At 35.5% G+C, this 22,198-nt stretch overlaps 1 protein-coding gene across 2 annotated transcripts in view; it reads left to right on the top strand.

The window, feature by feature from the left end:
• The window catches only part of LOC136041316 (outer dynein arm-docking complex subunit 2-like), a 46,606-nt gene extending 27,539 nt beyond the window's left edge, over positions 1–19,067 (top strand). The window contains exons 8-11 of one of the 2 annotated variants that reach the window (XM_065725941.1): positions 3,401–3,550; positions 9,861–10,049; positions 11,983–12,352; positions 18,905–19,067. In XM_065725941.1, coding sequence (XP_065582013.1) covers positions 3,401–3,550; positions 9,861–10,049; positions 11,983–12,351 — 708 coding nt within the window. In that variant the 3' untranslated portion in view covers position 12,352; positions 18,905–19,067. The remainder of the gene's footprint in view (positions 1–3,400; positions 3,551–9,860; positions 10,050–11,982; positions 12,353–18,904) is intronic. The other variant, XM_065725943.1, reaches the window with a different exon arrangement.
• The last annotated feature ends 3,131 nt before the right edge of the window (positions 19,068–22,198 follow it).

Consider the following 22,198-nt stretch of genomic DNA (forward strand, 5'->3'; position numbering starts at 1 on the left):
ATTGATCAAGTTGATAGCTTCCCTTAACTAGGCAATATTATTGCTAAAGATGGTGGATACAGTGAAGATGTTAAAAGTAAATAGCTAAGGCCCAAGTTTTTTTTTTCGTAGTTGAAAAGCGTCAAGAAGCATAGGAAAATAAGTCTGTGAATAAATATTTGAATATTCAAAGCTACAGTGAGAACAGTGGTCAAGCATGGTTCAGAAGTATGGGTATTCCGAAAGACGGAAGAGGATCTGCTAGATGTTTTTCAGAGGAATCGTCTACAGATTATGTTGAGTTCCCATCTGACTGGCCGTATTTCAAACATTAAGCTGTGTGAAATATACAGTTCTATCCGACTTTCTAAGGCTAAAAGGATAGAAACGTAGAAATGGCTAGGATAGGCTTGGCAGATGAAGGATAACATATTACCAAATATCGTCCTTTTCGACAAACTATCTACAGCCAAAGGGAAAGAGGTTCGTCCCCATTCGGGATGGGAAGAGGTTGCAAGGATGGATTTAAGGGAAATGGGAACTTCTTGGGATGATTTAAAGAGGGATTAAAGAGATAGGCTTTGGATAGAATGGAATGGAGGAGCAGTCTTAGCGTTGCAGTGAGTTGTTTGTAATAGTAGAATTATTCGTGACTTTACATTGTTATTTTATTTCTAACTGTCAAATCCAAAGCAATTTCACATTTTGAGAAATTACAAGCAGAATTCTCTTGAAAATTTCTGGCCAATTGTTAGAAGTATGCCTAATGGTCATTCTAGTAGCAACGCATGACAGTAAATAGTAAATGTCTGTTTACCATCATTGTGTAGGTTTCTATTCTGAAATAGGTAGAAAATTATGTATAAAGCAACAGTGAAAAAAGCTCTTAGAAAAGTATTTCGAATACTGAAATATTCATGAGTTCATTTCTATCTATCAACTTCTTATACTTTATATTATGTTATTATATTATAATGAGAAGTAGACATTAAGGCTACCTCTTATTAAGTAGAAAAATCACATCCTTTGAAATTTAAATTCATGCTTTGGATGATATGCAGAAAAACATAGTAAAAGCTTTTTAAGGAAATAATGAATAGGGGGAAATTAAAAGTATTTCCATTAAATTTTAATATTACTTGGTGAAACTACGTATTTTCTAACTTTAGATCATTCTGAAATACTTTCTTCGTTATAAAATGCATGTAATTTATTCACCGAACTATTTTTCGACGCATAGTGGCTCTTGTTACAATTAATTCTCGTCATTTTTTGCTTTTAGTAATTAATTGCAGTTATTGAATTGTAAAGTATTGAAGTGCTTGTTGTAAACTATTGCAATTACTATTTTCTTATAATGCTACAAAGCTCAATGGGCTGCAATTCTTCATTTTAAGCATGGAACGTTATTTCCGTGTGTACTCAATGGGGATTTACTAAAAATCTGTTTTTTAGTTTTAAAGATATTACAGCGGTGCAAGATTGTTTTTCTGTTTTTTGCTAAAATCTAACTGTAACGTAAAAGTCGCGCCAAGTAAAACACAATAATTGTTTTTATTCAATAAGTCATTGAAATCAATTCTTTTTTATTTTTTATTTGAAATAATAATTTATTTTCAGAAAACCACAAACAATTTCAGTCAGTAGCTCAATAAAAGATACTGCTAAAAAAATAATAATAACAACAAATACAAGGTGTAAGGAGTTGGAAGGTGAGACCATATACCGAAAAATAATTACTACTACTACTAATAACTCACTGCAGCACCAAGCCGCCTGAGGCCAACACAGCTACGCACGCTCCTCCTCCAACCTAATCTATTTAAAGCCTCCCTCTTTACACCCTCCCAGGAAGTTCCCATTTCCTTTAAATCCTTATTTATGACATCCTCCCAACCCAGACAAGGACGACCTGCTTTCCGTGTAGCCCCAGACGGTTGGCCAAAAAGGACAATCTTCGGTAATCTGTCATCCTTCATCCGTAGAACGTGGCCTAGCCATCTCAACCTTTCTTTCATTATAGCCCCAGAAAGCGGGATTGAACCACACTTTTCGTACAACTTACTGTTTGAAATACGGTCAGTCAGCCGGGTACCCAGAACAATCCGTAGGCAATTTCTCTGGAAAACATCTAGTAAATTTTCATCTGCTTTTCGGAGTGTCCATGCTTCAGAGCCATATTTGACCACTGTCATCACTGTAGCTTCCAATATTCTAATCTTGGTTTGTAGGCTTATCTTTCTATTCTTCCAATCTTTTTTTAACTGTGAAAAACACCCTGAGCTTTAGCTATTCTACTTTTAACATCTTCACTGCTCCCACCATCTTTACTAATAATACTACCAAGGTAACTGAAGCTCCCAACCTGATCAATCTTTTCGTTACCTAAGGTCACCTGTTCATCTTCACTTATTCCTAACCTTAGTGACTTAGTCTTCTTAACATTAATTTTCAAGCCTATTTTAGCACCCTGAACTCGTAAAACCTCTAAAAATTCATTCATTTTGCTCACACTTTCATCTAATATGCTTAAATCATCAGCATAATCTAAGTCCAGGAGCGTTCTTCCTCCCCATTTGATTCCATGGTCTCCAATTGCCTTTCCTGTGCTCCTTAAGACGAAGTCCATCAAAATGATCCATACAAAGGGGGATAAATAATTACTTAAATAATAAAATAAATATACAAGATATTGTGGTCTCAAATCAACAGTAACCCTAAAGTTGCAATAAACTCTGCTGACTGCGGGTTTAAACAAGGTTCATTTATGAGCAACAGTACCTTTTGCATTACAAGATCTATGATTGCAATAAAATCCCAAATCCTAGAAAATAGATGTCTTCAAAATATCTAGGGATATTGAAAACTGATGAAAAGTTGACTTTAATAACTTTGAAAAACTTACGAATTTTTAGATTCCATACGAAACTGGAAGTAATTTTAACTAAAAAAAAGAAAAAAAAAGTGATCTAACTCTTTAAATACATTTTTAGAAGATCTGGATAACATTGCTTTGCGAGGCTTTGTTTTAAAATCTCTTAAAATCGGTGAGGGGTATTATTACTTGCATAGATTGACAACGAGCCATAAATTTTTCTGTCTAGTCCACGAACAAAACAGGATAAAATCCTGTAGGCCTGAACTGACTTAAAGTTATTAGTATCGACGGTTCGACCAGGTGGCCTAAGCTGGTTTGGAGCTATGGTGGGTTTTTGATAGTGATAGCATTTGAAGCTTGTACCAACATCAATGTGAACCTATCAATTATACCAAATCTATATGAAATATAAATCTATATTATGTATATAACTATACTATACATCATATATAGCATATATAAATCTATATAACATCAAATATATATCCTATCAATCTATTTCAAATTGTCCCTATCAATGAGTTAAAGTCTCTTTACTTTTAGGTATCTAACTCTATAGATGATAAGGCTAATGTGGAAATAGTGGAACATGAGGAAGCAGCCAAATTTTTATGGTCTCTTTTGAATCACGAAGAACCGGAAGTAATAGCTGCGGCAGTTGGTGCAATTGCAAAAATAAGCATGGTCTCAGAGGTATGGTTATTTAACCTTACTTTGGATTAATCCCAAAGTCCCATTATGGTTGCACCAATGATGTGTGTTTTTTTCCTAATTTATGCGTCACACTTTTGCTATTGAAGCGGTTCAAAATTGATTTGAAATAGTTGTTTCAACACTGCTTTTTATCCAACTATTGTCAAATAACACTTGGTCTTGGCGTTTTTCAGCAGATTTATATTATAAATTGGAAAACTGTTATTTCAATAAGCTGTTATTCCATGTTTTTCTCTCTTCGATAATTCCAATTTTACTCTATTTTATTCTTTTTTTTTACTCTACTGTTATTCTATCTTTTATAATTTATGCCTAAAATTTTCGTTTTCATTAATGAAACACGTAATTGGGGTACAAGGACCAGTCATGCTTAAGTTCGAATAACTATAACAAAATTAGTTCAATTGAATGTAGGGAGCGATATTAAAACTTAAAACAAATAGTAATTATTCCGTATCTGAGGGTGGTACTCCCTCCTCAATTCTTCACTCTTCGGAATCAAAGTTTTTAGTACCTAAAAAAGGCTTCTTATTCTAATGAAATGACACTTGTGTTTCAAGAGTAACTCTTAGAGAATTGGGACAAAAAGTAAAAGTTTAACGCAAAGAATGAGGTATTCACGAGGGTGAACCCCCTTTATGTACGGAACAGTTTTTATCTGTTTTGAGTAGTAAAGGTGATCCTTACTTTCAATTCACCAACCTTGTTTTTTTATTTAATTTCTGATTTTTTTTTCCAATAATGAATGGAAATCCACCACCTCTCTATGGAGATTCCCCTCTTAAGAAAAATTTCCTCAAGAGAAATTTCTTGCGCATAAAATCCCCGAACCAGAGATTTCCCCCTGGAGCATTCCATCGTTGCTGAAAGATTCCCTCAGACGATTTCCTGCAGACAATTCCGTCTGGAAAATTCTCCTTAATCTACTTTCATTAAAAAAAAGACTTGTTTCTTATTTAATTTCTAATCGTTTTTCAAATCATGACGGATATCCTCCTCTTCATGGAAAATTTTTCCGGGAAAACCGCTGACAAAATATTTTTCTTGTGGAAAACTATTCAGTGGATAATTTTTCTCACGGCAAATGTCTACCCTGTGGAGAAATACCCCGATAATTCCAACCCCGCTTGAAGATTCCCTCAGGTAATTTCCCTGGAACATCTCCATATGTAAAATTGAGCAATCAAGGTGATAGTTAGATAAAAACAAAAAGTTTGTATAAGAATATTGGTAAATTACCCAGTGTAAAATTTTTCTTGAGAACTTCACCCCCAAAAATTCTCCTCCCTATGGAAAATACTCTCCATGTAAAATCTCCTAACCGTGCGGAAATCCCCCACCCTCTGAAAAATGTCTGTATACATCCCTGTAAAAAAATACTGTATGTAAACAAAGGGCAAATTTCATAACTACACCAGAGGCTGTGGGAGGGAGTTATGTTATCCTAACAGGCATAGTTATTAGACCTTTAAAAAATGCTGAATAAAATGGCTATCGCAAAATTTTGATCACATGACTTTAGGGAAAACGAAGCATGAAATTAGGGACTTTGGGAAATGATGCGCTTCTTTCTTATTGTTTACTTAATATGAGAACTAGAACTTTTAACTTACATTCGAGTCAGCTTTGTCTCCATCTTTCAGGGCCATTGGTTCGACATGATCATCCCAGGAAAAAACAAAACAAAACTAAGATTCTTTGACTTGTAGGGGCTGGTTATCTCCTTTTTTGAAAATCACACAAATTTCCTCAGGCTTGTAGCTTTGAGGGGTAACATCAAATTTAATGAATTTTTTATTTTTGGAATTGAGATAAAAGCCAATTTTTTTAATGTATCTATTGTTTTACAAAAAAAAAATAAAGTTTTGGTCACTATTTGGCCGAGCTGCTCCTTACTTAGAGTTAGTTATCCTACTGTTCGACTTTGCTTTCAATTGTGATTATATTTTTGCTTCTTCTGTTTGGGCTTGTTTTACCTTTTTCGATTTGTTTAAGTACCCAAGAAATTTTAAAATATCTATAAGTGGTGCCTGTTACTTCTTTTCTTCCTCAGGAAAATCAATTATGTAACGTAGATTAAACTTAAATGTCTCAATATAGACAGGGTCATAACTAACTGATGAAATTGTTACGCTAAGGGAATAGATGCCAATAGTATATATAAGAAATAAAATAGGGGAGATATATTCTTTCGATTTGCTCCGCGCCCCAGTCTTTACCAAGAACCAAAAATGTATACTCCTAATATACGTTTTTCTACTCCTTTGCCAGAGGGCCAAAGCGTCATTTTACTATAGTAAATTCTCTGCGTGCGGTAAAGACATTAGGAAAACATGGCGAGTAATCGATTCTGTTGTCACACCATGTTCTCGTCCCCCTTCTGCCCCTTCAAGTGTTTTGATTGATGGTAAAATCATAGAGGGTGAGATGAAAATGCAGGACGCACTTACTTCTTACTTTGCTGATATCGGGAAAACTACAGCCTCTTCTGTAAGTCCTTCTTCTTTTATAAATTATTTTAGGTTTTATCCTGGAGCTCCTTGTCTGAAATCAATAACTTTGGTGGCTATTTATGAAGTTGAAATAGCCAGGATTTTTAATGGTTTGAAGGGTTCTTCATTTTCTGGCACAGACCGTATCAGGCTGTCAAGTTCATTAATCCTGTCACCGTTTCTGCTCTTACGAGACTTGTTAATCTGTGGTGCTTTAAAGCGTGCTCGTGGTATTATACCTTTCAAAGGTGGTTCAAGGAATTTCCCTGCTAGTTATCGTCCTATTTCTCTCATATTAGTGTTTAGTTAATTTTTTTTTTAAAACTACGCTCTCGACTTCTTGATTTTCTGAATTCTAGACTTTTTTCTAATGATACTCAGTTTGGTTTTAGAGCAAAGCACTCAATTGAGAATGCATATGCGAATCTTTTGAATAATTACCATACATCTCATGACTCTGGTCTGATACATACTTCTCTTTTTCTTGATGTACAAAAAGCATTTAATTCAATAACACATAAGATTCTTCTTTGAAAACAATCCCATATTGGAATACGAGGGAGTACATTTTCTTACTGTATTATATTTATTTGGTCGAGTTATCTTGGTCGATCCTCGCTTCTCCAACCCGTCTGAAATAGAGTATGGTGTTCCACAAGGATCTGTGATTGGGATTATACTCTTTAATTTATTTTAATGACTTCATAAATGCAGTTAAAATTTTAAAACCTAGCACTTGCTGTCGTCTTTGTCAACTTGCGTCCGTCACTAATTGTAACAAGAGTTCGTCTCTCTCTAATACACTAATAGCTTTTGTGGATGACAGTACTCTTTGCATAGCCGGTAGAACTGAGTCTGATCTCCTATCAAACATAATTGTCCTTTTTGAAAGAGTAACTCAGTTGTTTGATGTTAATCATCTTACCTTAAATGTTAGAAAGTCTTGTTTTCTTATTCTCTTAAGAGTTTCAAGGGCTTATTTTGGTTTAAATGAAGTTTATGGTTCTCTTAATAGGCCTAAGGATTGTTACATTTGATTCCTGGGCATCTTGCTTGATGAAAATCTCTCCTTCAAACCTCATATTGACCACATTAAAATGAAAGTCTTCAGAAGCCTTGGGATTCTTAAAAAATTGAAACACATTTTTCAGGGTCAATTCTTAGACTCCTAATCAACACCCTAGTTCAGCCTTATGTTTCATACTGTTCTATGATTTGGATGTTAACTTTTTCCTCATCACTGAAGCTATTTTCAAAATAATATAATAAAGCAAGGACTCTTATACAATATGCTAACTGTTCCCTACTTAAACCCTTGCTTGACTTGAGATCTCTCTATTTTTCGTCTTGTGCTTCTTTTAGTTTTTTGAGGTTACATGACCAGCTTCCTGCTGCCCTATGCAATAATATATTTTTTTTTATTTCTGAACAATCGACTTATTAATTCCGCACTTCCAATAGCTTACAGATACCTTATACTCCGTCAATACGGTCTGACTTTAACCCTCTGATAGCTTGTAACATGATTTGGAACACTTCCGGAGTCTGCACGGGGCTGCCACTTGTTTGGTATCTTCAAAAAGTATGTTAGAGATTTTCTTGCAAATAATTAATTTTTTCCCGGTTCTCCGATGAGTTGATGTCTCCAAATTGGTTCTGCACTTTATTTGTGTAGATGGAATCATGTCTTACTCCCTTCCCTAGCTTGAGTTCGTTTTTTTCTTTTTTTGGGAGAGGGGTATTGTTTGGTTTGGTGATGTGATTTCATGATTTAAAAAATGTTTGATTAATGTGTTTGTTTTATTTTTTTTTAGTCTTGCTTCTCTCCTGTTTTTTCCTGGCCTTAGAGCCTTACGGGGGAGACTATTTAGAAGGATCTGTTATTTTTGTTTGTAATTTCCTTTTGATCTTGGTATTCAGTGACATATTTCTTGTTTTGTCATTTTTCAATAAATTCAAATCAATTTCAAATGAGAATTATTTTTGGAGAGAGAGAGAGACGTTTATTATTATTAAATACAAGACAATACAAAATACAATTCAAAATTACATCACAATACACTTATTCCCCCTCGAAAGGCTCCATGGCCAGGGATAGAGGGATACAAGGGATCTAGAATCACATCTGTTTCCTAAAAAATATCGATGATTGTGCTCAGGACCGCATCCAGAGAGGAAGAGGACACCTGATTTGAATCCCATGCCACCCAACCCCCCCAAAAAATTGTCTGAGTTGCACAAAAATAACAAAAATACATGTAAACAAATTTTGTTACTGTTTGTAAATTTTTTAAGACCAAAACTTGAAGAATTTTATGGAAAGTACAAGGTTTTATGGAAAAATCGTCAAAATAAAGACTTCCAAAACGTATAGTACCATAGCTTTTTGCTTTTAGTAAAAAAAAACTAAACAAGGGCATTCTCTCAGAGCCTTATGAAGAAATAATTTGCATGAATCTTAATTAGCTATAGTGATAAATCTATCAAAACAAATTTGAATACTTAAGCACATGGTTTCTGCTTTGGAAAACAAAGGGTGATGCATTGTTGTTCCCATTAATTGAAAAATTAGATTACCCTTATCCTGCAACCAAAGGCTACACATATTTTCAATTTATGCGGACAGCCGACAAGCTAAGGATGGGTCTTGATTTCATTATTCTCTGACACTAACGGATTTTGGAGATTAGTCATAGTCAGTTTTGAAATAGTCACTTTTATCATTAGCCAGAAATTTCTAGATGTCAAAAAAAATAAAATCCAGCCCCAGTACTCGCTAATGGGAGAAAGTTAGCACTAGCCGCTTAGACAATTTAATATATTACAGTAATTTCTTATAATCTTCTCGTAAAACCCAAATCATATACTGCTAATATTTTTATCACCCTAGATGATAAATTTAAAGGAGACAATATCAGTAGATATATTGAATGAAGTCGTGCTACTTATACTGTTCTTAAAAAACTTTATACACTTTATTGCAAGGGCCACTTAATTAGTGGGAAGCTGCCTCTGGTGTAGTGAATGATGGGCGGTGAACAAGATTAAAAAAAACTGATTACATTAATCATTTCCTATTTCACAGAAAATATTTCTGACCAGGGGGATGAGTTTAATCTAGCCACCGATGCCACTAAGCTTAGAGTGGCCTTGTTTATGGTTTGGTTAGTATGAGAAAAGAAATATGATAGTATAAATAATAAAGTATGCTTTGAGTACTCCAAAGCTATTCAGTAGCTCAGCGATATAGAAAATTATTCTCCTACTTGAGAGCCATAAAGCATTAAATATATTACACCATTAAACAATTGATCATTTTGGCCACGTAGTCTATACCAAAGGGGAATTTGTTGTCCTCTTTTGTACATATTAGCTCAATATGATTTCATGCTACTATTTGGTTCTAAATAACAACTCGTTGTGGCTATTGTTGCTATAAGAAGAGATATTTTGCTATGAGAAAAGATAGTTGGCTATAAGAAAGAGTGTTTTACCGAAACATGACTAAGAGCAGGTACATTCACGAGGGAATTCTTTCAGACCTTGAGTCATGACAGTTTTCTAGCATAAGTTTATAATATTTAGCCTCATTTTCAAATGTATAAGGAAAGGCCTGGTCTTTCGACAAGGCACAAATCAAATTTGATAGCGATTTAAGCCAAGGTAAAGTTGAGGAAAAGTAAAAGACTCGTCCCTTGTGAGAGGGATAGCTCAACTAAAAAAATTTTATAGACCCCAATAGGCATATATGATCAAATTATATGAGCAATTTAATCTGATATTATGTTTTCTTTCAGTCAGTGACTCGTTCATCTCACTTCTTGGCAGGGGGCCTGGAAAAACTTGTTATACTCTTGGATCATACAGTGCCATCTGTTGTTTTAAGCTGCACCAGAGCTATTAGTCAGCTTGCGAAAGACCAAGCTGCTCTTGACATACTTATAGATCATAGTGTAATTGTGAAGCTTGCAAGACTGACTAAAACGGTTGGTAAATATTTTCAAAGATTATTATAATTCTAATAGGTTTAATTTAACATTTTAATTTGGATTTACCAACAGATATACATAGCTTACGATTTACTCAGCTGTTTTATTCAATTAAGAGTCTTTAATTGCCCCTGGAAGAAAAAAAACTCAAAGTATTTTCTATATTAAGCTGAAATCTTATGAAGTATGTTCTATACAAAAGTTTCTCGTCTAAAAAAAAGTCGTCTAAAAAATACCCAAGGGAATAGTGAGGATAGAATCTTATAATCTAAATACTTACCAGAATGGGGATTGATATTTCAACAGAAATCAGGGAGGGGGGGACTAAAAACTAGTGTATTAGCTGTGTCTTGGGAATTCCAGGATTCAATCCAACCTCTGCAAGGGATTAGGGCTCTTAGGGTTTTGCGATCATATCAAACAGTTCGTGATAACAAACTGTAAGTAAGTAGCGACCCGGCTCAATAGTGACCAAAACTCTAAAAAACTGAATGTCGATACCAATAGAAACATCAAAGGAATTTATTTTTATGTTGATTTTAAAAATTTACGTTTCATAAAGGTTAGTCCTACTCATCAGAAGTTACGAGCCTGAAAAAATTGCCTTGTTTTTAATTAAGGGGAATCATCTCCTGACAATCATAGTATCTTAATGAAAATCACACCATCAGATTCAGCGTATCAGAAAACCCTGCTGTAGAGGTTTCAAGCTCCTATCTTGAAAATTGTGGAATTATTAATTTTTTTGCCAGAAGGAAGGTCACGGATCCGTTTTCTTTTTCCCAGGGGTGATCGTATTGACCGAGTGGTCCTAGAATGTTGCCGAAGGGCTCATTCGAACGGGAGTTACAACGCCCTTTTTAAGTGACCAAAAAAATTGGAGGACAACTAAACCCCCTCCAACGCTCATATATCCCAAAGCCACCGGATATAAATTTTGAGATAGCCATTTTGTTCAGCATAGTCAAAAAATTTAGTGGGGGAAAGGCTGCAAGATATGAACTTTGCCTATGGTTTACATATGCTATTGGTTATTGGGAAGCATAAAGTTATTTTCAGGTTTTTTTCTGGTGGGGGGGAGCGTAGGGAGGAGGGAGGAGAGAATCTTTCAATGGAGGAATTTTTCATGGGGGAGGAGGAGTATTCTTCATGAAGAGGGCGCCAGATTTCCAATATTAGTTAAAAACGAACTGAAATGAAATAATTATAAAAAATTTTTTTCATATGAGACTAAGGAGCAACATTAAAGCTTAAAATGAACAGAAACTATTAAGTAAATGATGGGGTGCGCCTCCTCGTCAATACCTCGCTCTTTACGCTAAAGTTTTTGTTAGTACTTTCAAAAAAGCTATTTGTTCTATTTAAACGGCCTTTATAATTCTGGGGTCATTCTTAAAGAAAGTGAACAGAATCCCAACATTTGCGTAAAGCGCGAGGCATTGACGGGGGGGGGGTGCACCTCCTCATATACGTAATTAAAAAAGGACTAATTTTTTCAAGTGAAATTAAGGAGCAATATCAAAAATTAAAACGAACCGAAATTATTACGTATAAAAGGGTGTGCAGCCCTCGTCAATACCTTGCTCTTTACGATAAAGTTTTCTTAGTACTTTAAAAAGAGCTATTTATTCTAATTACGCGGCCTTTTGATATAGAGGTCATTCCTTAAGAATTGGAACAAAATTCGAACTTTAACGCAAAGAGCGAGGTATTGACGAAGCGGCGCACCCCCTCATATAAGTAAAAAAACAATAAAAATAAATAAAACAAGTTTTTTCAACTAAAAGCAAGGAGCAACATTAAAACTTAAAACGAACAGTAATTATTACGTATATGAGGGGGTGCGTCCCCTCGTCAATACCTCCCTCAGAACTATTTACTGGAGGCACTTTAATATTAACCTTCTCCATAGCTCAGTTTTATCTTTCAGAAAAAACCTAAATTGCAGCATGCAGTGGCTGAAGCGGTTGCCATATGTAGCTCATCAACTGGTGCTGCATCCTGCTATGGCAAATGCAAAGGAATTAAGCACCTGATTCGTTATCTCTGGTCCAGAAATAGAAAGATTCAAAGAGGATGTGTGCTAGCTCTAGCCCAGCTCTCCGTCACGGAAGATAATTGTATGGAAATAGCTCAACATGGAGCGATAAACGTAAATTCTTTACATGTCAATTTGAATCTCGCTTTCGCTTATTCCGTGCTTTTTGCTTTAGCTGTTTGGAATCGTTCGTCACCTCGTATAATTTCACATGCGTCATCGATAACCAAAAATGATGTGACCACCCCTAAGAAAAAATGAAGTAAGTTGCTTATTAAATTCATATGAATGTGACGTCATATATGTGAAAAAGTTTTTTCAGAAAATAAGGCTTTAAACGAAGTTTACCAAAGTTCTATCTATCTAGATCATTTTTTAGGTCATAGATCATTATTTCTAGATCATTTGTGTCAACATTTGAAGAAAAAATCATAGAGCTATATTTTAAGAAAAAATACATATTTATGCGCCATTACTGCTCACACAAAGAGAGTAGATTGGATTTATATCCACATTTATTGCTAGCTTAAAGGAGTAGATGTAAAGTATCCTGTTCCTTCATTCCACGGTAATTTTACTTAGTTTTGAAACAACTGATTTCACTGTGCAACATTTTATTTGCAATTCAATGTGATTCATATGATGCTTCACTTTCGTTCGTAATCCCCTCACATTTTTGCCGATGCCTTTTGCTTTAGCTGTTCAGATTCATTCGTCGTCTTATATAATTTTACCTGACGTCATAATGCAGAAAAAAACTTCTTTTCTAGCTTCTAGTCACAGGTTTTGTTTTGTAACATGTTCGTTAGCAATCTAATTCGTACTATTGCTTGCTCTCTGCTTTCCCCTTTAGCTGTTTCGACCCATCTTGTAAACTTTGGTATGCTCATTGATACCAAAAACAATACAACCACCCCTGAGAAAAAGTGAAGTAAGTTGATCCTTAAATGCATACAAATATGACGTGATTGATATGAACAATTTTTACGATTCAATGTGAACCTCTCTGTCTTTTTTCTTCTAACTACAGATTTTGCGTTCCATCATTTTCATTTGTGGTTCGCTGCGATGCTTGATGTCACACCTCTTCTTACCGCGTATTGTTCTTTCTTTTTAGTTTAACATAGACTCAGATGTTTTCTTATGCCTTTTCGGGCTCATTCATTATCTTCTATAATTTCGCATGACATCATAGATATCGAAAGAAAATCTTTCTCAGCTTTTCCCCAGTAAATATATTTTTTGTTTAATTTATGTAATTAAATAGAAAAAATAAGTTTATTTAACCGAAAGTAAGGAGTGACATTAAAACTTAAAACGAACAAAAATTACCCCGTAAATGAAATGGGTTGTCCCCTTCTCAATCTCTCGCTCTTTAGGCTAACGTTTTTAATTGTTTTAAAAAGTAGAATTGTCGCAAAGAGTCAAACTTTAGCGTAAAGAGCGAGGGATTGCGAAGGGGATAACCCATTTCATATACGGGGTAATTTCTGTTCGTTTTAAGTTTTAATGTCGCTCCTTACTTTCAGTTAAAAAAAACTTGTTTTTTTTTATTTAATTTCTGAACGTTTTTGAAATAATGCATGTTTGATTTTGGCTCTCCGCACATAGATTATTAAAATGAAATTTGCATATCAATTCTTTTTTTGGCTAAATAGCTTTCTCTTAGTTTAGAAATAAGGGGTGGGGAAGGAGGCCTATTTGCCCTACAATTTTTCGGTTACATAAAAAGGCAACTATAAATTTTAATTTTTAACGAATGTAATTATTAGTAAAAAAATATACGTAACTTAAGAATTAACTTATGTAACAAACTTTTATATTCTTAAATTTTGTTGGTGTGGCGCTTCGTGCCACCCCAACACCTAGTTGGTGGGGTGCTTCGCGCCCCCCAAGCCCCCCCCGCGCGCGTAAGTCGTTACGCGCCGTATTAGTTACGCGCCATTGTAGTTGTGTCCCTGTGTCCCACCTGTGAATATAGATAGATTTATATATGTGTTTCAAACTACGTAAAAATTGCGAATATACAACATTCTTGGCTTTCCCATTGTCTGTGCATATACAAAGCCGTATGTACTAATAATGACGTCATATGCAAACGCTCTTTTTACAAACAAACAAACATGCATACACACAACTCGTTTTTATATAGATAGATAGATAGGTAGATACAATACAAATTAACTGCGTAAAACTTGCGAATATACAACATTCTTCGCTGTCCGATTGTCGCTGCATATAAATAGATTGTCAGGTTTATCGACCCTCGAACATGCAACGTACAATTGTCCATGGGAAAAACAATCAGTATTAAGATCTATACCACATTTTTCTAATGATTGACCTTGAGCTTTGTTAATGGTGATTGCAAATGCTAATCGAATTGGGAATTGCAATATTTTAAATTGAAAAGGCAGATCCGTTGGAATCATGGGAATGCGAGGAATAAGAACAGCCTCACCCTCTATCTACTTCGATGGTGGTACCGTTACGCTTCTTTATTATTGCTGTTTTACCGCCATCTTCAGTAGATCTTCTTCTATATTGTGGGTAACCATTATTGCCAGTAATTGTGTTGGATACTAAAAGTCGAGGATATTGCTTTGTGCACCTTCCTTTGGGCATGCATGGTGAATTTTCGTTCAGTGCACCTCAAGGTCCATGTATCATATTTTTTACAATAATATCATGTAACCCCTTATCGACATTTTCATCAGGTATTTCAGCAGAAATCACATCCTCAATTTCGTTCGAAGTAATTTTTTTATGTAGCCAGATTAGTATATGTGCGTGTGGCAAACCTCGTTTTTGCCATTCCACTGAGTACATCCAGCATCGCACTGACCCAAACACTTCAAGATTTACTATGTAGTTTATCAGTGATTTCAACTTTTGCCGGAAGACACGGGCCGTAATGTCATGTCTATGAACCGCCGATTGTCCTTGAATTAAAAGCTGCAGTATCTCGTCCCAAGATTGATTACATGTAAATGTAATAAATAAATCTGGACGACCATAGAGACGAACATACGCAATAGCATCTTGAGCATATTCATTCATATGACGGGGACTGCCAGCATATGACGAAGGTAAAATTGTTAATCTCCCAACGTTTGTGGTATTACCGTCATTTATAACTGCATCTCGCAAATGAATGTATTGTTCAGAGCGGAGCTTGGTCTGATTCAGGCGGATATATAGCAAACGTTCTGATTCAATTTTAGCATACATATCAACGACGAATTGGTGAAACAATTCACGGCATTTTAAAATATAATTTTCTTCATCCTGCCGAATCATTAGTCTATAGGAATAATAATGCATTGCACTGCATTTCTTATTCATTTCTTTGTTAGTGGCTGGATTCATAAATTTAATATTAAAGTGATAGCCGTCGGCTCCATCCCAAAAAATGATAGGATATTGTATGGCATCGTAGCATCGATGAGTTTCAGCAATTCTTAACAACTGAGCGTTTCGCTTATGAAGAATAATATCTCGAGGTAAAAACTGATCACCGACCATAATGATTGCCACTTTGTCGATAGTTGGAGCATTGTATCTACGCACATGTTGGCCAGGAGGCGTTTTGTCAGCGGAAATAACAATTTTATGCGTATCAGTAGGCATCAAATCGATGGCTGTTTTGAACAGACGCACTAAATTATTATTTTCGTGGAAAAGATGTTGCAATTGGGAAACGATTGTCCTTTCAACGTTGGGAGAAATGTCGCAACGTGCATTCAATTCAGAATTTCTATCACTGATGAAGTACAATTATAAAAATTTATGATTCTCGCCTGAGAATGGTAGAAGGGTGCTCTATGATAAATTTGCCCTTTTACTTTGAAAGTAGACATAAATTGATCTGGATTTTCGATTTGGGCTCCAAACGACGTCATTTGGAAACATGAGTTATATTTTCTGATTTGTGACAAAAAACGCTTAGATTCTGACGTAGTTCCAGTAAGGAAAGTCTTCAATGGCTCTGGTGGTGCAGCCAATAGAGGAAGTTTAACTTTTCCTGAGGCGCAACACATTTCCATTGTTTCACCATTGAATTTCAAGGCCTTGCAATAGGAACAAATTTTAGACATAGTCCCGATTTGAACACATCTACTCAAGCTATAATCATCGACTGGGCTGTACCTGAATGCCAGGCGATAACTTTCAGGTTGCTCTGATTCCTCGGCACGCTTTCTTTTCTTACTTTCTCTATCAGCAGCAAGCCTGATTTCTTGCTGTTCTTGTGATTCCTCGGCACGCCTTCTTTTTTCACTTTCTCTTTTAGCAGCAAGTCTGGTTTCATGGTGTTCTGGTAGTTCCTTGGCACGCCTTCTTTTTTCACTTTCTCTTTTAGCAGCAAGTGTGCTTTCGCGTTGCTCTGGTAGCTCCTCGGCACGCTTTCTGTTCTTTCTTTCTCTATCAGCCTCAAGCCTGTTTCCTTGCTGTTCTTTTGATTCGTCGGCACGCTTTCTTTTCTGACTTTCTCTATCAGCAGCAAGTTTTTTGGCATAGACTCTTTGAGCATCTTCCTCGGCTGTTGCCATTGTAAGTTCATCAGTCATTTTAAAGTTAAACATTAATAGATTTTACGTTAACGCATGTCTTAAATATCTTTAATGACGTCATCGTCATAAAAAAATGACGACAACTAACTTCATGACGTCAGTCAACACACAAACAGGACGTCACCTGACAGACACATCCACAGACAACTTATTTATATATATATATATATATAGATTATGTATATGAGAAGGTTTGTACCCCCGTTAATACCCCGCTCTTTAAACTAAATCGTAAGTTTTGTCCCAATTCTTTAAGAATGGCCCCTGAATCTGAAAGGCCGTAGAATAAATAGTTGAAATTACTAAAAATACTATAGCGTAAAGAGCGAGGTATTTATCTCCTCCTAAATACCTTGCTCTTTATGCCAAAGTATTTTTAGAACCCCTCATATGCGTAATAATCTTTGTTCGTTTTAAGTTTCGATGCTACTCCTTACTTTCAATTGAAAAAACTTTTCCATGTTTATTTTTTCATTGTTTTTTTTTTTATAGTAATTTTAGAAAATCCTGCGCCGTTTTCATTGAATTTCTGTTCCCCCATGACATATTTTTCCAGGGAAAGATCCTCCCACATAGCCCCCTCCCCTCAACCCCACCCCCAAAACCAAAAAAAAAACCTGAAAACGTCTGTACACTTCCCAAAAACCATTATTATATGTAAACACTGGTCGAAGTTTGTAACTTGCAGCCCCTCCCCCAGGGACTGGGGGGAAGTGAGTCATTCCCAAAGACATAGTTATTATGGTTTTTGACTATGCGGAACAAAATGGCTATCTCAAAATGTTAATCCGTTGACTTTGGAGAAAAAATGAGCGTGTGAGGGGGCCTAGGTGCCCTCCAGTTTTTTTAGTCACTTAAAAAGGGCACTAGAGCTTTTCATTTCCGTTAGAATGAGCCCTCTTGCGACATTCTAGGACCACTTGGTCGTTACGATGATCCCTGGGAAAAAAAAAACAAACAAACAAATAAACACGCACCTGCGATTTGTCTTCTGGCAAAAAATACGAAATTCCACATTTTTGTAGATAGGAGCTTGAAATTTTTGCTATAGGATTCTCTGATACGCCGAATGCGATGGTGTGATTTTCGTTAAGATTCTATGACTTTTAGGGGCTGTTCCCCCCTATTTTCCAAAATAAGGCAAATTTTCTTAGGCTCGTAACTTTTGATGACAAAGACTAAATTTGATGAAACTTATATATTTAAAATCAGCATGAAACCCGATTCTTTTGATGTATATCTTAGCATCAAAATTCCGTTTTTTAGAGTTTCGTTTACTATTGAGCCGGGTCGCTCCTTACTACAGTTCGTTACCACGAACTGTTTGATTCTGTAGCAACCTACATTTCTTTTGCATATACCCTCTGTAAAATCTAAATTATGTGTTATTAGAATTATCGTGTTGTCCTTTATGTTTAAGTCACAGGGTGGCAAATGTGATTTGAGTTGAATAAGGAAATTCTGTTGTGAATTCAATTCATCCTTCCTGTTTATCCTTCACAGACACCAAAATAACACGTTCCTTGATTTCATTGTAGGACTGATTTGTCTTCTATCCGCAGTTTTCGATGTGGACCCATTATGTTTGTAATTCAGTGTATTTCTCGCTGTGATTTATTTTCGTTTATCATTACTTCAGACGATTTGTCTTCTAACCGTAGTTTTCATTGTACACCATTTTCTTTTGTAGTTCAAGTAATTATTTTTGTGCTTCATTTTTGCTTATCATTATCTCAGACCTTTAATCCCTCCTTTTTGTTTTCGCTGTTCAATCCAGCTTTAAAAAACTGTCCTCAGCAAAGCACAAATAATGCTATAGCCTTTCGAGGCCTGAAGGGGTAGAAACCTCACCTTTATTGGTGGTAGTTGGTGTTCGTTAGAAGTTTGATCCTTTCTACTTCATTTGTATTCATTTATGTTCATTTGTGCCTCTTTTTGTTTCAGGATTCTTCGGCTCATCCACAGTAATTTATCTCATTTTTAAGTTTTATGTGATTAGTCATATTAATTTTTGTCTATGTTAATTTTTATTTGAGAAATACTATGCTTTTCTCCATATATTATATTTTAGTAATATTTTCTATTCTATAGCAGACCGAATAGTATTATTTTACATTTACTTGAACAAAAAATAATTATATTTAGAGTTACAAAGACTAAATTATATTTCACAGTTTTTCTAATTATCCTGAAGAATTATTTTGAATTCTAAAATATTTAAAATTATAAGCATTTCTTTTCAGGTTCTTATATTAATGACTTCTTCATATGATAAAGAAGAAAGAAAAGCAGCTGCAGCAACCATCGCAAATATCCGTCGCCTAACTCGTTTCAAATAATCTGGTGTGGATTCTCTATTCTGAACCTTTTTCATAATTTCCAATTAAATCAAACTATGGAAAAGAATTTATCAATGTTTTTTTTTTACAATATACTCTTTATTGCAAGAGTAGGCTTTTACTTAGAAGTCTCTAAGGAATTTCTTACAAGCAAAACAATTTATTCCAAATTAAGGATGACCTGAAAAACTTATGATTTTGAAATAATGAAATTCTAAGTTTTTAAACGATTTCAGATCTAATAGAGTCGAACTAAGTAATTTTTAAGTTTGATTATTATTGAATCATAACCATATTTTCCAAACCGTGTTTATATGTAAACACTGGTCGAAGTTTGTAACTTGCAGCCCCTCCCCCAGGGACTGGGGGGAAGTAAGTCATTCCCAAAGACATAGTTATTATGGTTTTTGACTATGCGGAACAAAATGGCTATCTCAAAATGTTAATCCGTTGACTTTGGAGAAAAAATGAGCGTGTGAGGGGGCCTAGGTGCCCTCCAGTTTTTTTAGTCACTTAAAAAGGGCACTAGAGCTTTTCTTTTCCGTTAGAATGAGCCCTCTTGCGATATTCTAGGACCACTTGGTCGTTACGATGATCCCTGGGAAAAAAAAAGTTTTCTCAATGTTTTTTTTTTTACAATATACTCTTTATTGCAAGAGTAGGCTTTTACTTAGAAGTCTCTAAGGAATTTCTTACAAGCAAAACAATTTATTCCAAATTAAGGATGACCTGAAAAACTTATGATTTTGAAATAATGAAATTCTAAGTTTTTAAACGATTTCAGATCTAATAGAGTCGAACTAAGTAATTTTTAAGTTTGATTATTATTGAATCATAACCATATTTTCCAAACCGTGTTTATATGTAAACACTGGTCGAAGTTTGTAACTTGCAGCCCCTCCCCCAGGGACTGGGGGGAAGTAAGTCATTCCCAAAGACATAGTTATTATGGTTTTTGACTATGCGGAACAAAATGGCTATCTCAAAATGTTAATCCGTTGACTTTGGAGAAAAAATGAGCGTGTGAGGGGGCCTAGGTGCCCTCCAGTTTTTTTAGTCACTTAAAAAGGGCACTAGAGCTTTTCATTTCCGTTAGAATGAGCCCTCTTGCGACATTCTAGGACCACTTGGTCGTTACGATGATCCCTGGAAAAAAAAAACAAACAAACAAATAAACACGCACCCGCGATTTGTCTTCTGGCAAAAAAATACGAAATTCCACATTTTTGTAGATAGGAGCTTGGAATTTTTGCTATAGGATTCTCTGATACGCCGAATGCGATGGTGTGGTTCTTCATATGATAAAGAAGAAAGAAAAGCAGCTGCAGCAACCATCGCAAATATCCGTCGCCTAACTCGTTTCAAATAATCTGGTGTGGATTCTCTATTCTGAACCTTTTTCATAATTTCCAATTAAATCAAACTATGGAAAAGAATTTATCAATGTTTTTTACAATATACTCTTTATTGCAAGAGTAGGCTTTTACTTAGAAGTCTCTAAGGAATTTCTTACAAGCAAAACAATTTGTTCCAGTGTTTATAACCATATTTTCCAAACCTATTGTATATTTTACAGTGCACTTGACTCAAGGTTTTAATGCTTTTCCTTTCAAATGGCTAAATATCAACCACAGCATTGTCTCCAATAGCCACATCTATCCTCTCGGTTCTAGGGGAGTTTAATTTGTAATTTTTAACCAATAAAAGGTGTTAAAGTTACTGAAGGGATCCAAATCACTAATTCATGGAGGGTACGTCCTAGCCGAGTGGGTTGGTGCGCTGGATTCGGGATCCCTTGTCTGAGAGGACGCGGGTTCGAATCCCAGTGTACCCAATTCTTCAGTTTAGGACGGGGGTCAGTGGCGTGACTCTGTAAGCTTAGCCAGAGTCGACCCAGCTCTAAATGGGTAGGCTACCTGGAGAAATCTGGGGAAGGTAAACAGGAAGCGTGTGCGAAAGCACAGGATGGCTGGCCCCCAACCCCCCATTGCACTTCCTGGCTGAAGGGCCAAGAAACGGAGATCAGCACCGCCGGTACGGACTGTAAAGTGTAATGCCGTATCCTTTACCTTTACCTTTTTACGCTTACTTTCGCTCATTGAAGTTCATGTCAGTCCGTTTTTAGTGTTCTGCAATGCAACACTGTTTTAGAATATTTTACCCTAAAGTCTTTGAAGTGCTACAGAGGCTATGAGCACGTTGAGATTTTCTGACAGCTGCAAAACATGTAACTTCTCTAAAAGAGTCCTGAAATATTATGGCAGAGTGTTAAAAAACTTTTCTTCTTTCTTGTATATTTACCGTCCCTGTGGAAGTTTAGTTAGATGCAGGCCTTCCTTTTTGCATAATAACACTTCATAATGCATTTCTTTTAATTTTCTCATAGCTTATATTGAGAATGTATTCTCTAAAAAAAATCCTGAATTAGAAGAACTTACGAATTGAATATATGTGACAAGAAATCGAAATCATTTCAGTTGCAGAAGGAATTTGACAGTCGACTAACTTGATGTCTTTCAGCTATAAGACCTTATCTTACAAATTTGTATTTTAATATGCCTTATTGTGACCTACTTTACAATTTTACATGCCTTGGCATAATTTGTTTCCATAAACCAAAAGTAGTTAAATCAAGTTCAAGTCGGCTTCCATTACTAAAATAGAGTTTTAGGACTGAAGAGGCTCTTAAAAGGAAACACTTCATTTCGGGTACCCTCCGAGCAAACAATGAAAGAACATTTTTTAAAGATAAAGAATGTAAATATGGAAATATTGAAATTCTCTCGAAATGAAAGTGTAGAGAGTATTCCCTCTTCAGAATTCCAAATAACATTCTTATGAAAAGGTAGTAGTTTCCTCAGTAATAATTGCTGTTGGCTGTAGTATTGTTGGAACTAAGACAGGCATCTCACACACTATTGGACGCAGGTTAGAACGTTAACTGTCTCGCCATTTAACCTACAGTGACAACCATTTATCTTCATGTCCAATAAAATGAACTCAATCACTAAATATTGATACCGTGTGAAAGTGAACCAACGTTTCAGCTTGTGAATTGAAAATCGCTTCCATCTACCCACTCAAACGCAGAGTTTTTCTACGTTTTTAGAGAGATTGAACTTATTCTTGTCTTCTGAGTAGAATTAGGAGAGCCTTCCTTTTAGTGCTTTACATATTTCCTCGGCAGTGTCAAAACGA

This window comes from Artemia franciscana, unplaced genomic scaffold (assembly GCF_032884065.1).
Source record: "Artemia franciscana unplaced genomic scaffold, ASM3288406v1 PGA_scaffold_138, whole genome shotgun sequence".
NCBI lineage: Eukaryota > Metazoa > Arthropoda > Branchiopoda > Anostraca > Artemiidae > Artemia > Artemia franciscana.